A 15,549-nucleotide genomic window follows, 5' to 3' on the forward strand; every position below is an offset into this window, starting at 1 on the left:
TAACACAGATCATTAGTCCCAGTCAAATAAAGGCCAAGTTAATCTAATTAAAGTTACTAAGTTTCCTTTGTACAGTCCGTTCCTGTTTTATTTTAGAAGTTTCTACCATATTCTTTAACCTGGAACAAAGGTCTGCTATTATGTAACAATAAGCCTCTCTAGGGCTTCTTGCACAACCTTTGGTATATTGGAGTTCTTAAAATAAAATGAGAAGGGAATTACAGTTCTAATTATGCACAAACTTTCTTACATACAAACTACCAGTTCAGTTACCAAGAATTATGGAAGTACATAGCAATAGAGAGTGTCCATCCTTGAACCAGGCTTCATGTAGTAGATTCAAGAAACTTTCTTCACTTCACAAATATTTATTGAGAGCTTACTACACTAAAGGGGCTAAGCTACTTCCAGAATGAAAAATGCATGGTTATGCTTAGTTCAGCATTAGGTCCAATTTTTTTTGAACTAGTTCTATAATAAGAAAGTTGTATTTTTTGCTTTTGTTTTAATAATTCCACATGTTAACATTTGGGTGGATACCTGGGAGATTTCATACACTGATCTCCTGCTTTTTGAGAAAGATCTAAAGGACCCTTAAATTCCTTTCTGAAGTGCAAAGGCTCTTAGAGATAATGGTCTGAATTTATCTGACATGAAGACAGAAATAGGAAAAACATCAACAGTCCTTTTGTTTATAATGGCAGTATCGTAATTGAGAAAAGTAATACTGAAAATGGACATCATGTATATTCCACATGACACAGTTTTATTCTTCATCTAATTGTGTATCTTTGCTTAAGGTAATTAACCTTCTGTAGGTCTCTTGATTTATGAGGCCAAATAGGAGTGATTCTCTCACAAATTGTTATAAATATTAAATTAGTGTACAAAATCTGTGAGCACGGCAATTGGTATGTAATCAACTCAAAATAAATATAGGCAACAAAAATTAAGTCCTTTAACTTAAAAAAACCACAAAATTATGTTCAATAATTTAAACATTTATAGAATGTACTGTGATAATATTTCATTAAATAGAAACACTGGATATGTTTTAAATTTCTAAAATCACTGTCAGTATTGGGCATTGAACATCAGTGGTAACAAGCTAAAATACAGAATCCAAGAAGGAAGATACAATATGCTAAACAAGATTATTTTTTAACACATCTCAAATATTTAACCAGTCCTCATCAATTTTCTTAAAATTGAAATTTACCTCAATAACACTCATCAATCTTGTGAGACTATTAACTTTCCAGTATATAACAGGTTAGTATATAATAATTTCCCAAAAGATTTTTCAGTTCCCTTACAGAATATCTCTTGTCTCTGACTTTCAGGCTATGCTACAAGATTGAATTCTATTGATCTTACTTATCCATTATTTGAAGGAAATAATCCATAGCAAATTTAGAGAAACAGAGGAATAAAGGGGAAAATGCTTACATTAATCATAAAATTACAGATGGCAAAAATTGTATTTTGAAAAGGGTCTTGATTGACTTTTTAAAAATTTTTATTACAGGGTATGTGGTTAAAATGGTAATTTATTATTATTACTTTGTGGTGCTGGGGATCAAACTCAGGGCCTCATGCATGCTAGGCAAGTGCTGTACCACTGAACTGTATCTCCAGCCCATGATTTAATTTTTTAAAAAAACTCATGGATATCTTTATTAATCAATATTGAATATAATATAATATTGAATTTATCCAATATTGAATGTATTCAATATTATAATAAATATTATAATGAATATTGAATATAAGAAAATAATATATTATTTTGAATATAGGATCTGTATAAAGTCTATTATTGCATATTGCACTCATGAAGGCTTTTATCCTCACAACCATAGGGCCTATTTGAAAATACTAATAACAAAGTCACTTATTTCCTGGTTCAATTTATTTTTAACTGATACATAAAAATATAAAAATTGTACATGTCTAGGGAATCATGTGATGTTTTGATAGATTTATATGCTGTGTAATGTTGAAATCAAGTTAAACATATCTGTCTCCTCAAACATTAATCACTTCTTTATGATGAAAACATTCACACTCCTTCTAGATTTTTGAAATGTATAGTACTTTATCATAATCTATGTTCATCCTACTGTGTAATAGCACACCAGAATTTCTTATTCATATTTATTACTTAGTATCCATTGATACTAAGGAACTGCATGATTAAATGATAATTCTCTCATTTTTAATATTACCACTTTTTACCTACTCCAGTGTTTATAATAATAATAATAATAAACTCCCTGTCTGAAATTTTGAGAGTATAGTAAATCAGTAGGCAGTGATTTCCCATATTTCATATCAATTTCTTGGTGGCATTGTCCTTATGATCTCTCTCAGTACATGAAGAGATTTGCTCTCTTCTTTCTCCTAGCCATTTATCTGTAGGGATCATGATAACATCCATCTTTGTCATCCCTATGAACTCTGCTCTTTGTCCTAAAATGTGCAAAGAAAGTTGAACAATAAAATAAATATGAATTAAGAAGAGTTGTTTCTAAGCCATAATAATTGGAAAAAGACTACTTCCATATTAAAAAGAAAGAATTCAGTTGAACTGGAATTCAAAGAAAACACACTTGTGCATATAAACTCACATATTCCTTTATATTCATATAGATGAAACCATCTATCTAAAGAAAATGAGAAATCACTCATAAAAAGCTAGTAAGTTTCCAGTATGACTATTTTCTATGATATATTTTATTCTCTGACATATGCTTCATCAAATATATTTTCATTTAATAAATGAGGAAGTCAATAAGAGGAATAATATGTCACATTATTACAATAGTTACTCCTATTAAGCCTAATAATGATGATAAAGCATCATTTTGAAAAGTTCATTGACATAAATATGATAGTGACTCACTATAGAAACAATGTTTATAAGATAGAATAACTTTAAATTTTAAATATCAACTTTTATAATTTTCCTCAAGTTTACTATTGTCCTTTGAAAATGTTTTGAATTTAAGTAAATTTTATATAAAATGACTTCTAACTAGAAGTATAAATGATGCTTTTAAATTTTTTTGTATTCTGAAAAATGTTAACTTAAATTTTTATTTTTATAAGGGAAAAAAGATAAAAATCATACAACATTCAGCTTTATGTTGAACTAAAGTTTCTTGTCTATACTTTATCATTTTTATGTCAGAATTGGTATTGAAACTAATTTCTTTTTAGTTTCCATAAAAAGAAAAATAATAACTTTTGTTTCCTTAAGAGTTGTTGTGTAGTAAATTCCAAAGAGTTTCAAAATATTGACTATTGTTCAATATTCTATGAATTCAAAAAATCACAATCAATTCCCAACCCGTTTCTCTCAAAATGGGTTCCCAACCAGTAGAACTTAATAGCAATCAATAAATCAATCCTTTAAAAAGACAACTAAACTTATCTATTGTCTGTCTCACAAACAGATCAAAATTTTTATTTACCTAAAGAACTCAAGAAATATACAAGTATTAGATAAAATTTCTGACATTGGCATTTTATAGATATTTTATTTTATTATTAATGATTTTAGAGTTCTACAATAGAATCTAAATTTTGTTATCCCAGTCCTACTTTTTAAGTGACAATTATTGTCAAGAAAAAAAATCAGAATAACGTTCTACATAATACCAAGTTGTCAAATATTTGATGGCGTTTTGATATTTCTCAAAATATCAAAGCCCAATCTTTTCTTTAGTAACATAGTTCAAAAGAGACAGTAGGAAAAACATCTCTATAACAATCTACCATATTTTAACATTAAAAAATAATGCATTTAATAAAAATACCTCCATTTTACAACTTTATTTATAATATTTGTGTATTAAAATGTATTGAAATTCATTTAACAGAAGGTTAGACGGTGACAATCTCATCCTAAAAAATGTGCAAGATTTCATATCACCCTTTCAGAGACCACTAAACTGACATACATGAAGTTGGTAAGCTGAACTCAAACATCAGTTACATATATAAATAATCAAATATAAGACAAAACTGCAGAAACAATAATTGTCAGATGTTAACATCTAACTTTATAATTCAACTTTTTCCCAGATTTGCCATGAAGTATTCAACTCTGTGTTCAAATTGCCTTATGACTGATAGGTAAGAATATTGTGTGTGTTTGTGTGTGTGTGTGTGTGTGTGTGTGCAAACCCGTGTGTGTTCCGTCAAAAGGTTTTGTTTTATTAAACTGGGTGTGAAATTACCTTACCTTTGGTTTTTGATGTTTCTCCTTCTCTGAAACATTGGACGGTTTTCTCTTCAGCATTTTGAATTCAGACTACTCCTAGTGAGTGTGCTTTTTGCTGTTACAGAAACAACTGAAAACAGTCAGCAGTGTGCCGTGTGTGATGTACAGCATCAGATAAGTTTTAGCCTAGGGATCTGTCACTTCCTCCTTTGGTCAGGATATGACTTCAACATCTACATGGGTAAAGTTTCTTTCTTTTTTTTTTTTTTTTCCTTTCTTACCGTAATTCTTTGGTAACTCTTTATTGCCCTGTCTCTTTCAAATTCTGAGATAGGTAGGTTTTCAAGTCTCACACTTTAACATGCTTACAATGATCATAGGACTACAATGATTTCAGAATAAGATTCACTTTCTCTCTTTATATAAAAATAAAAACCTATAATGTGGAATGCTATCCTTATTTAGCAGAATCAGACTAGCCATAGCACGCAGAGGCCTAGAGGACCTCCACACTATAACACATTCTATGAGTGTAGGGAAGATAATGTGTGAGCCAAGAAATAAAATTTGAGACCTTAAATTTTTATCATTTAAAGAAAAGGTAACATAATACTCAGAATATTCAATTTTACATTTATAAATAAACATTGTTAGAGCATAAAATGAATTACAATGTAAACAACATTAACTCTACTAAATAATAATTAGTTCTACTAAAGCATGTATGTATTTTAGAGTACGGAGGAAATTCATTAAAATATAAATGGGAATAGACTCCAGAGTAAATGATTATGCTTATGTTACTTTTTAAATGTATTGCTGTGTTGCAAAACTCTGATTAATAAATCATTTAAGTGAACACCCAATTATACAGATATCTTTCTGCTTCAGACTATGTTATGTCTTGATGAGGGCTGTTCCAGTGAAGATCCAATGCATCAAGAGTCCCTTCAAAGGAAGCACTGAGTCTCTTTTTAAGAGAGCTGGAATAGAACTATGTGATTTGAAAAGACTTTCCTCATCAAACTAAGGGATTTTATAATAAAGTCAAAACCAAGATACCAGTAGTAAAAGGAAGTTTGAGCTTTCTTGGAAAGTGAGGATTTATCACAAGGAGACTCTCAGAATATTCTCTGCTTCTATTAAAACAGATTGGTTTAAGAAAATCAACCCAGATTGATATTTATACATTTCCTGAATTGAAAAACACTAGTGCCATATTCTTAATCAACAGCTCACCTCAGTGCCAAATCAACTGGCTGTTTTTCTATGTTCCCTCACATCTCTAAGTTCCTCCCCTCCAAGGCCCTGTTCTAGAGTTCATATTTCACTAATTCACTTAAGAAACATGAAGTTGTCTATTACATGCTATTTGATAATATATCAAGCATCTTGACTAACAACAACAAATAAAACAATGTTTTTGTTCTGCAATAGAATTGAATACCTACACTTGTCAAGTCTACAGTTAATATGCTTCTACCAGATATTAAAAGTAGAATTTTATTTTTGAGAATTAATGTCAGTATTTTCAAAGTTACTGACAGGGGAGTAACACCGAAAGACCTGAGAATGCTGAGGCTGGGTAATTCCCTAGAAGTATGCCTTTTTTTTAAACTTTCTGTTTGGGTTTCAGTTAAGGGAATAACCTAAACAAATATTTTATTCCAGCTCTAAAGAAACTGAAAGTCATGAATAAATGTTTCTTAACTGAAACATTTGTACCCTATGTACCCCCATTTCTTTATGAATGAAAGTTTAATTCAATATATTCAATCAATGAAATTGAAATGATAATGCTTGTAAATACTACATGATTAAATTTTGATGAAAATAAAAGTTAATACCTATAAAAAATCATACTTCTTATGTGCCTTATCATTTTAGGAAAAATTCATGTAAAAGTTTTGTGGATCCTAAAGAAACATGAAATAATTATGTTTGGGATAGTGTTTATTATTATTTATATTTCTATAATAATAACTAACAAATAGAGAACATACACATTCCGGTGACCATATCTGAATTGTATGCAGTTTTTAAAAGTGTTATATTAAAGCAGTTTATATAAAAATCTCAGTTTTTGATCTCTAGAATTTGACCATCATTACTGCCATAAGAAATATATAAAATGTTAATAAAATGAACATTTTCTTTCAAAAGTACAGATGGAAGCAGCAGTTTCTAATCTTCTACTCAGGAAAACCATTTATTGAAGATTAGAAGTCAGATATGATATCTGAGGTCCTACAATCTAACTGTGTTAAACTCCTTGGTATTCTAAAAAGCTTAGATGACAGGTGGCAAATGTTTTTATCAATCCATTTCTATTTGATGAGAGTCTGAGAACATTGACCCAGAGTAATCCAGCATGTGCAAAAGCCAAACATGAACAGAACAGGGCTGGGGTGGAAAGTCAATATTTAGCACATCTAACTCCAGAAAATAATTAAGCCATTAGGCCATATGTTGCTTAAGACATGCTGAAACAGGGAAATTGCAAAAGTGCAGTCTCTGTGCTTTATTTTCACACATTACCTTAACAGTCTCATAACCCAGGCAAGATGAAACAAGATTGGTACTTTATGTCATACGTATTGGTTACTATCTGCGTCACGGATGGTGAGTCAAAACGTTAAAGAAATTGCAATCAAATGAAAGAGATTGAGATGTATATTATGGGGAAACAAAGTGAGTTATAAAATGACTATTTTTATTCCAACAAATGTTGTTGGATTACTAAAATGGAAATCATTGAATTCAAATTAGGTGTCAGTAAAGTAGATTCCAAAGGAAAATGCTGATAGTCTTGATTTTGAGACATTTTGCCTGAGTACCTCCATCTACCTATCTCAGCTTTCTACTATCAAGTTAAAGAGTAAGATTAGATAGTAAAGTGTGTATTAATCCTAGTCTACTTTTTATTTTAGGACATTGATATTTGTTCAAAGGATAAAGAGTTTCAAAATCAAACCTTTTAGAACAGGATTAGTTCCCAGCATTGTTTTAGTGGTTATATTCTCTAACAAGTAGCCTTGGTCACACTCAATCTTAACCTCCATGTATTGCTAGGGCAATGTTGACCAAGAGCTAATTTAGTAACGATAGTCCAAAATTACAACTGACTATACCTCAAAGGAAGAAAACAGAGATATTTTTTAAGAATTTGAAAATAATGGAAATAAGATCATTCTCATGGGCTGCAACTCTGAAATTAACATTTAATGTAAAATAATCATACAGAAAAAGAATGGATTACACTTCATTTAAATATGTAAAATTTAGTCACTTATGATAAAGAAATTCATCATAAAAGAAACTTAACCTTGATAGTTCCTCTTTTTCTTTCTGGCTCTTCAGAGCAGGTTTCTCTTTTTAGTACAGGGAAGGGAAATTCATAGAAAGACGTCCAGCAGTGGCCTTTCCCTGACCGTTTATGGCTTAGTGAGAGTGGAGTTCCTACCCCAACATCAAACCCATTTCCACTCAGGATTTCCTGGAGCAATTACACACTGTCTCTGATGAAGTTCTATATTCAATAATTCAGACAATAGTTTCAAAACCTTATGGGGGACTGTGGGTGTTATACCCACTAATAGTTATCAAGCTTGTTATTGCTATCTAGTGAATAAAACATCACCTGGTTTGGATTTGGGGGTTTCCAGAGGACTGATGAGCTGGCAGTCTTTTCAGGCCTATGGTAGGAGTAAAGGTGACAAGGGGTCAGTGGCTTCTCAGTGGAATTCTATTTCCATGCTCTCTGGAGTCCTTTTCCATTCTGTTTGTAGAGTTTCTTTTTTACTAATCCTTTTATTCAAGGGACTTTTCCTGTTCCCAAGTTCTTAAAGTTCTGTCAGTCAAAAAAAGAAATAAATACCTTGCCTATTAATTTCTCCTAAGTGGCCTTAGTTTACAGCAGAGTTTCTATATACTCACCAACAGTGATGGGGTGATGCTTAAACCACTTCTCTTAAATAATTAGGAAGGTGGGAGGAAAAATCTCAATTAGTTTCATCTCACATAGATAAAGGAGAGTTAGAGACATGAGTAATATCCATTCAAGCTGATAGTTTCAAGAGAAAGATAGCCTTAATAAACCGCAAATACCTTAATTCTCCTGACAAGGAAATTCACCATGTGAAGATAGATATATTCAGAAATTTTAGCTGCATTTCAATCAGCAACAAATTTGTTTGACTCTTTTTTTTTATTTCAATCTCTACTAGAAAATGATGATTTGACTCCTTAGGTAAGGATATATGTCTAACAGAGCAGAATGTAACATTCATATGGACATTAAGTACTTGGAACCCTGCAGTTGCTATTTCTTCTTAGAAACTTAAAATCTCCTGTGGCAGTTAATCAGAGTATTTTCCCCCAAAAAATATTTATCTGTGTTGTGCATGAAATGTTTCTGAGATGTGAGAGTTTCTGGTGAGGTCCTGGATATCTTGGGGAGAGTCTGGTTCTGAAGCCATTATTTCTTATTTTAAATTTCTAAAGAGTTAATGTCTTACATTACCTTGTTATCTTTGTTGATAAGAAGAACTCAACAATTGAGGTAAACAAAAAATACCAACAATCTAAGATGAATGGTGAAAACATAAATTCATACAGGCTGAAACTGCCTTGAAAGAGACAACTTTACATGACAATATATTTGAAAACACGTTGTAAGAAAAGACTGAGTAAAACAAAAAATGAGGAATGCCAGGCTCAAAAGGGACTGAAAATATTAGGGGAAATAATGAGTTCAAAATAACTGTAAACTACTCAGATTGCTTCTTAAAAATTACAAATATATACTTGCTTATTGGTTTCAAATTCATATGAAGACTTTATAAAGGATGCCATAATAAGATAAAATAAAACTATCCATTTGTGATTAAAAGTTTTATTATTCATAAAGTAATCTTGTTCTTAAAGTTACTAATATTAATGACAATGATTTATCATTTTCCGTGTTTACTATATGCCAGGAATTATGCTGTTGGTTTATGTATATTTCCCATGTGATATTCACAAACCTTTGTGAGCTGGTACTAATCTTATCATCCTTGAAGTACTGGAGTCAGGATTCAATCCAAAATCTCAGCTCATAACCATTGCTCTATGTCATAACTATGTCTTGGCATACTTACAGGACCTGGCGTAAAATGTCAGTGATTTATTTGGTGGTTAGGGTCAGTAATGGTAAGGGATGAGGGGAAGGTAATGTTGAGATACTGGCAGCTGGTTTGTAGAGAATATTGATTGTAGCTTTACATGTGCAAAAATATCTGCAACCAGTTAAGTCTGCAGCCACTCCAGAATCCTCTTCTATAATTAAGATTCAGCACCATGGGGACAAAAGCTACTAACTTTCAACACAAGCTACTTTGCTGTGACTCTTATTGTTCCTCAGATAACCTTAATCATTTTGCTTACAGAAATCTGTTCAGGTAATCACGGTAGGAGCACAAATTAGACTTGTTTACACTTTGTGAAATTCCTTAAGTTCCAAAGTCTCTTGCTGCTATGATCTGAATGTGTGTTCTTTCAAAATTCATATGTTGAAATCCTTACCCCCAAGTGATGGTCTAGGAGAAGAGGCCCTGGGGGAGATAAGTGGGTCATGGGGACAGAGCCCTCATGACTGAGATTAACACCCTTAGAAAAGAGACTGAGGGAGAACTTTTGCCCCTTCCACTCTGTGAGGACATAAAAAGAAGACACCAGCTATGAACCAGGAACTAGGCCCTCACCTAACCATGAACTGGTGGTGTCTTGACCTTGAACTTATTGACCTCTAGAATTGTGAGAAATAAATTTTTGATTTTTAGAAGCCCATTCATGTATGTTTTATACCAGCTCAAACAGACTAAGACACCTAGTGATGACTTTTGATAAATCATCTATCTGTAAAACTGATATGGTCTTTGAAATTATTACCATAAGCCTATTCCCTTTCTCCTTGTTTTGGAGTTATGGGCTCCAATTTGTTTCTAAAGAGTATTTGCTATTCCCTTCATTGTCGACTCTTAATTTTCACCAGTTTTCTTTAGTCTTAACATCACATCCAAATTGTGCTCATAATTTTTGCATTTCTATCCGTGTAAATGTTATTTTAATTTTGTAAAACTGAAAAAGCTTATACCCAATGAAACAGAAGTTCTTGTTTCATTCTTTACTCACACCCAATCCTCCTATTTCAATTATTTTTCTGATTCCTCTAGTATTAAGACCACTTTTGTAGTTGACTAGATCGATTTTTCTAAATGATACACCAATACTTTCTTGATTTATGTGTTGGACATTAGGTATTGATTTCTGTATTTGTCCTTGAGGATTTTATGCTCTTTCCACTTCCCAACTCCCTTATAATTATCTTGTTAAATCATTTATCATTACTTACATTATCATTATGTAAATAATATTGTTATATAAATAATCAAATAGTGTTTAGTGCTTTATGTTTCTTTTGTTGTCTATTTTTGGAAGTAATAACTGCAGTTCTTTTTATGTGCTTGTTTCCATATATATTATTATTGTTAATAGTTTCTAACTGTATGCTCCAACAAATCTGTTGATTTGTTTTGAATATTTCATTTCAAACATCATAATTTCAAATGCTCAAAAATTTTAGACTTATTTTTTATTTTTCTATCTTCAATGTAGTTGATTCTCACTAAGGTGAGGTAGAACTTTTCCTTAATCTCTTTTAGTGCTCTCTATCCTGATTCTCACATCTTTTCTTGTCTATTGTCTCATTTGCAGAAATAAAATGACCTGCAAATCATTACTTCTCAGAATTTATAATACCTCTCCAATTATCTTCTGGTTTCCAGAATTGTGGAGAGTCTAAAGTCTTTGTGATTTCTGATTTGTTGTGTGTGGATTATTTCCCATCTTCCACCTCAATTTTCTTTCTCTCTCCTCCTCTTTTCTCACTTTGTATTTTTCCTTTATTCTTGATTTATCCTAAAATGTCATGGTATATGTCTTGACAAGTGTTATTTTTTTTTTTTCATTCCCTGCAGGTCTGTGATACCTTGATCAATTTTTCATCTCTTTTTGTTTTTTGTTCTCTTTCTGAACATGAATAAGCCTAATGTTAGACATACTTGATTGATAATTTTATTTTTATCATAATTCTTTGTTTTTCACTTCTTTGATTTCCTTTTTATATTCTTGGAAAGTTTCATTATTTTTACTACTAATTATTATAAGTATTTTATTTTAACAGTAATATATTATTTAATTTAGCTTTTAGGTTGCAGGAGCTCTTTCTGATTGTTCTCTTCTCATAGAATTCTGTTCTTAATTTTGGAAGAGACAGTACAATGGAATTATGCAAGGGCAGACTTTATCCAAACTGTCTGGTTTCAAATCTTGACTATGTTGTTTACTAGGATGACCACTGCAAGTTATTTAGCCTCTTCCTAAAATGAGTATGACAGTAATGCCTACCTCAAAGATATTGTTATGAGGATTAAATGAAACATTATTTTAAAAGTAGTAGAAAAGTGCTTACCATACACTAAATACTATATAATGACAAAATAAATACATAAAATGTGTTCTCTTATGTCTCTGAGGTTATTGAATTATGATTTGTAGAATTTTTTCTGTTCTTTTGGTTGCCTTTGTTTCTTTGTGATTTATTTCCTCTTTTTGTCTTGATTTCTATCTTTCATCTTTGAGGCTCTCATTAGCTGTCTAATAATTATTGGTTATTAATACATTGTAAGAGTGTGGTATAAAAAACCCAACTGAAAGCTCAAGGTAAATGTGTATGCTTGTCAAGTGATCAGGCAGCCAGGATTGCCTGTCATCAGAAACCCTCAACTGGCAGTTTGGGGAGATCTTTTCTCCGAGACCATTCAAGTGTGCAGGTAATAATCTTTTTATGCCCAGCTGGGGCCATGGAGGAAAGAGAAGCTCTTTCACAACCTTCAAATGCTGAGGCTTTGAGGGGCTGTGTGGTACACACCTACTCATTTCATTGCAGTTTCCTCTTCCACAACTTGTGCTAATCCTCCATTCACCTTTCATCACGCAAGACACTAGTTGACATCTTTAATTCTATCCTTTTTCCAAATCTCTTTGTTTCAGTAGGCTTGCATCTTTTGGATAATGTATGTGGCTAATATGCAATTATGTTAGTGAACTAATCACCACCAAGACAAAATACCTGAGATAAACAATTTAAAAGGATGAAGGATTTATTTTTGCTCATGGTTTCAGTAGCTGGTCATTTCACCCTGTTGCTGTTGGTCTGTAGTAGCATAGTAGATCATGTTCTAGAGGAGTCCCATTCACCTCAGTGCAGGTGAGCAAAGAGAAAGAGAAAAAGGAAGAGACCAGTATCCCAATATTCCCTCTAATAGTACACCTTCACTGACCTAACATCCTTTCAATAGGCCCCACCTCCTAAAGATTCAACCATCTCACAAGAGTTCCACAGGCTTTAACACATAGGTCACTGGGAAGTGTTAGGGCTTGAATATTAGGTGTACCCCATCAATTCATGCAGTGATGCTTGCTCCCTGATGCAGCAATATTCTGCAGATCCCAGAGATGGGGATCGTGGGAAGTGATGGGATCACACAGGCTCTGAACTCCTCAGTGTATTAATCAGGTAATGAATTTATGGATAGAAGGAGTATGGAAGGCAATGGAAACCATAGGAAGTGGGACCTAGGCTGAAGGGAGTATGTCCTTTGGGGCATGTCCTTGGCACTATATCTTATCCCTGGCCCGTTCACTCTCCCTACTACCTGCCACTTCCTGGCTGCCATAAGAAGAGTGGCTTTCCTCCACTGTGCCCTTCTGCCATGATATTCTGCCTCATCTAAGGCCCAAAGCAATGGAGCCCACCAACCATTAACAGAAACCTCTGAAACCAAAATAAATCTTTTCTCCTATCATGTATTTTGTCCCAGTGATAAAAAGCTAACTGACACAGGGGCCATTCAAGAGTCAAACTATAGAAACTACATCTAAGCAGTAAGTTTTGGCAAAAAAATTTCTTCACACTTTTAACTGTCACTTATTCTCATTTCACTCTCCCCTTTAGACTATTTGCATAACCTTATTTGCTAAGCTCCTAATTATGGGGAACACAAAAGGAATCAAATAAAATGATCCTTGTAACCACCACCTCTGCATACAATTTTTAAGATTGACATGACAGGATTACTGGCGTGACACAACAGGAAGGAAATAGGGCTCAAACATGAAGTTATTCCACGGGATTCCATTCTCACATTCACATAAATATTCTCTCTCCATTTTTTTGATATATTTCTTAGAAGCACAAAAATAATACCCTGTGAAATGCCCTACCTTTTAATTCTTTATAGGTAATATAAGAACACTAAAAATTCATGTTTTTGCCTGGTGTGGTGGCACATGCCTGTAATCCCAGCTGCTTGGGAGGCTGAAGCAGAAGGATAGCAAGTTCAAAGTGAACCTCAGCAACTTGGTGATGCCCTAAGCAACTTAGGGCATCTAAATAAGGGGGATGTGGCTCAGTGGTTAAGCACCCTAGTACTCCCCCTAAAATAAATAAATAAATATTCATGTTCTTATTAAAATTCTTCAAAATAATTTTAAAATTAAGAATATAGTTCAGTGCCACCTGACTCATATCTCATTTGACTAGAAGTAAATTCTATTAATAGTACAATACTGGCAGGACAAATTAAATTTTGCAAAAAAGTGTTTTTTATTAACATTTGTCTGAACACAGTACCTTCACATGTGCTCTTAAAATCCCCTGCTTAAATCATACTCTGTTCCTCAGAAGCACAAGAGGAACACAGTTGCACTGATCAATAGACCATGATTTCCTGTCTTTACTTAGAGAGGAAAAAAAAATAACTAACAAAATATTGCCCCAAAGATACATATGAACTTCCTTTTCTCAGAAGAACTATTCTTAAATGGGAAAAGCAAGATCATTTCTATTTTCTTTCTACCTTCACTCATCAGAAAAACTCATAGCAGATTCAAGAGTAATCAGATTATTTTCAGACCTTATCATTTGAAACTATGGAAGAGTTGTAAAGCTCTAGGAGATAGTAATTGTATCGTCTATTTATTAAAACAATCAAAACCCTAGTATGATTTTCATGACCTCACTTCTTGTTGCAGGATAATGAGATACTTTATCAGTTTAATTATAAATTAATAGAATAGAATTGAGGTGCATGTTTTTAATGTAAAAATGTTCACCCAAAACAAAATCAAATTTCATGAAGTTATATATATTTTACATATATATGTAAATATGCGAACAAGTGTCATTTAAACGGAATTCCACTTTCTTTCTTTTGACTTGAAGGGTAATAGAAGAGATTCACAGGAAACTGGGTGTATTGTAAATACATACACACTGCCCTCCCCCACCCAACACACTCAAAACGAGGTTTCCTTGTACAGTGTGAAGCCACAGTGAAGCTGAGCTCCTCGGAAACACTCCCATACTCTACTTTTAAAGCATTTGTATGTGTCATTTATAGGAAGGGAAACTTTAAGTGATCATTTACAGGATTTTACCATGTTGCCTGCAACTCAATTTTGTTTTTCTCTCTCATAAAAAAAAAAAAAAAAAACCTTTTCCAAAACTTTTGCAGCTATGCTTATGAGAAATGAAAGAAATGTCTGATTTTCTTTGTCAACCAAGTAGTATGATGAGCCAAACAGTCAAGTTAATATCTTCAATATGCAGTTGAAGAAAATCGCTTAATTCAAAATGAGTATTTGGTTGGAAAGAAATCAGAATCCATTTTATTTTCAAGGTCATGGAATTACAGCTACCAACAGAGGTGCTTCTGATCAGTTATTCTCATTGATGACTAGTCTTCTGCTGATAAAACCTGACTGAGGAGAGTAGGATCAACTTTTCCCTGTGAAAAGCAACTTAGAGAATTGCTTTCATGCCATATAAAAAGAGTAAACTTTGGAGGATTATCAGAGCCCGAACTCAAGACAAGCTATATGAATGTGGGCCCACCGTTTGTCATAAATTTTCTCATTGACAAAAGTGGAAGATAATATTTACTCATGAGTTGGTATCAAATTGATCAATATTTCCAAAATTCCTAGGACAGAAGGAGTCTCAACAAATGCCAACTCCATCCTTTACAAAAGTAAAAAAGCATGAAATTCCCAGGATTCAAAGCCCTTGCTCATTGTAGATTGTGGTCAGAGTTTGACCCAGCTTCCTGGTAACATGTTCAACTTGAATTACAAAGCCTATGTGGATGTTGTTGCTAGTTTAACTTGATGCACTGTCATTGTCACTTGCTGTAATGATATTTGAATATGCTGTTTAT

The 15,549-nt window shown here is 32.7% G+C and overlaps 1 protein-coding gene across 3 annotated transcripts in view; it reads right to left on the minus strand.

Annotated features, from left to right (window-relative positions):
- Positions 1-15,549, minus strand: part of Samsn1 (SAM domain, SH3 domain and nuclear localization signals 1) — a 146,821-nt gene that overhangs the window by 42,191 nt on the left and 89,081 nt on the right. For 2 of the 3 annotated variants that reach the window (XM_047564797.1, XM_047564798.1), the window contains exon 1: positions 4,250-4,377. The exons of the other annotated variant lie outside the window; for it this stretch is intronic. In XM_047564797.1, coding sequence (XP_047420753.1) covers positions 4,250-4,306 — 57 coding nt within the window. In that variant the 5' untranslated portion in view covers positions 4,307-4,377. Of the gene's footprint in view, positions 1-4,249; positions 4,378-15,549 lie in introns of those variants that run through there. 3 annotated transcript variants of the gene reach the window in all.

The sequence above is a fragment of the Sciurus carolinensis genome, chromosome 9 (genome assembly GCF_902686445.1).
Source record: "Sciurus carolinensis chromosome 9, mSciCar1.2, whole genome shotgun sequence".
Classification (NCBI taxonomy): Eukaryota; Metazoa; Chordata; class Mammalia; order Rodentia; family Sciuridae; genus Sciurus; species Sciurus carolinensis.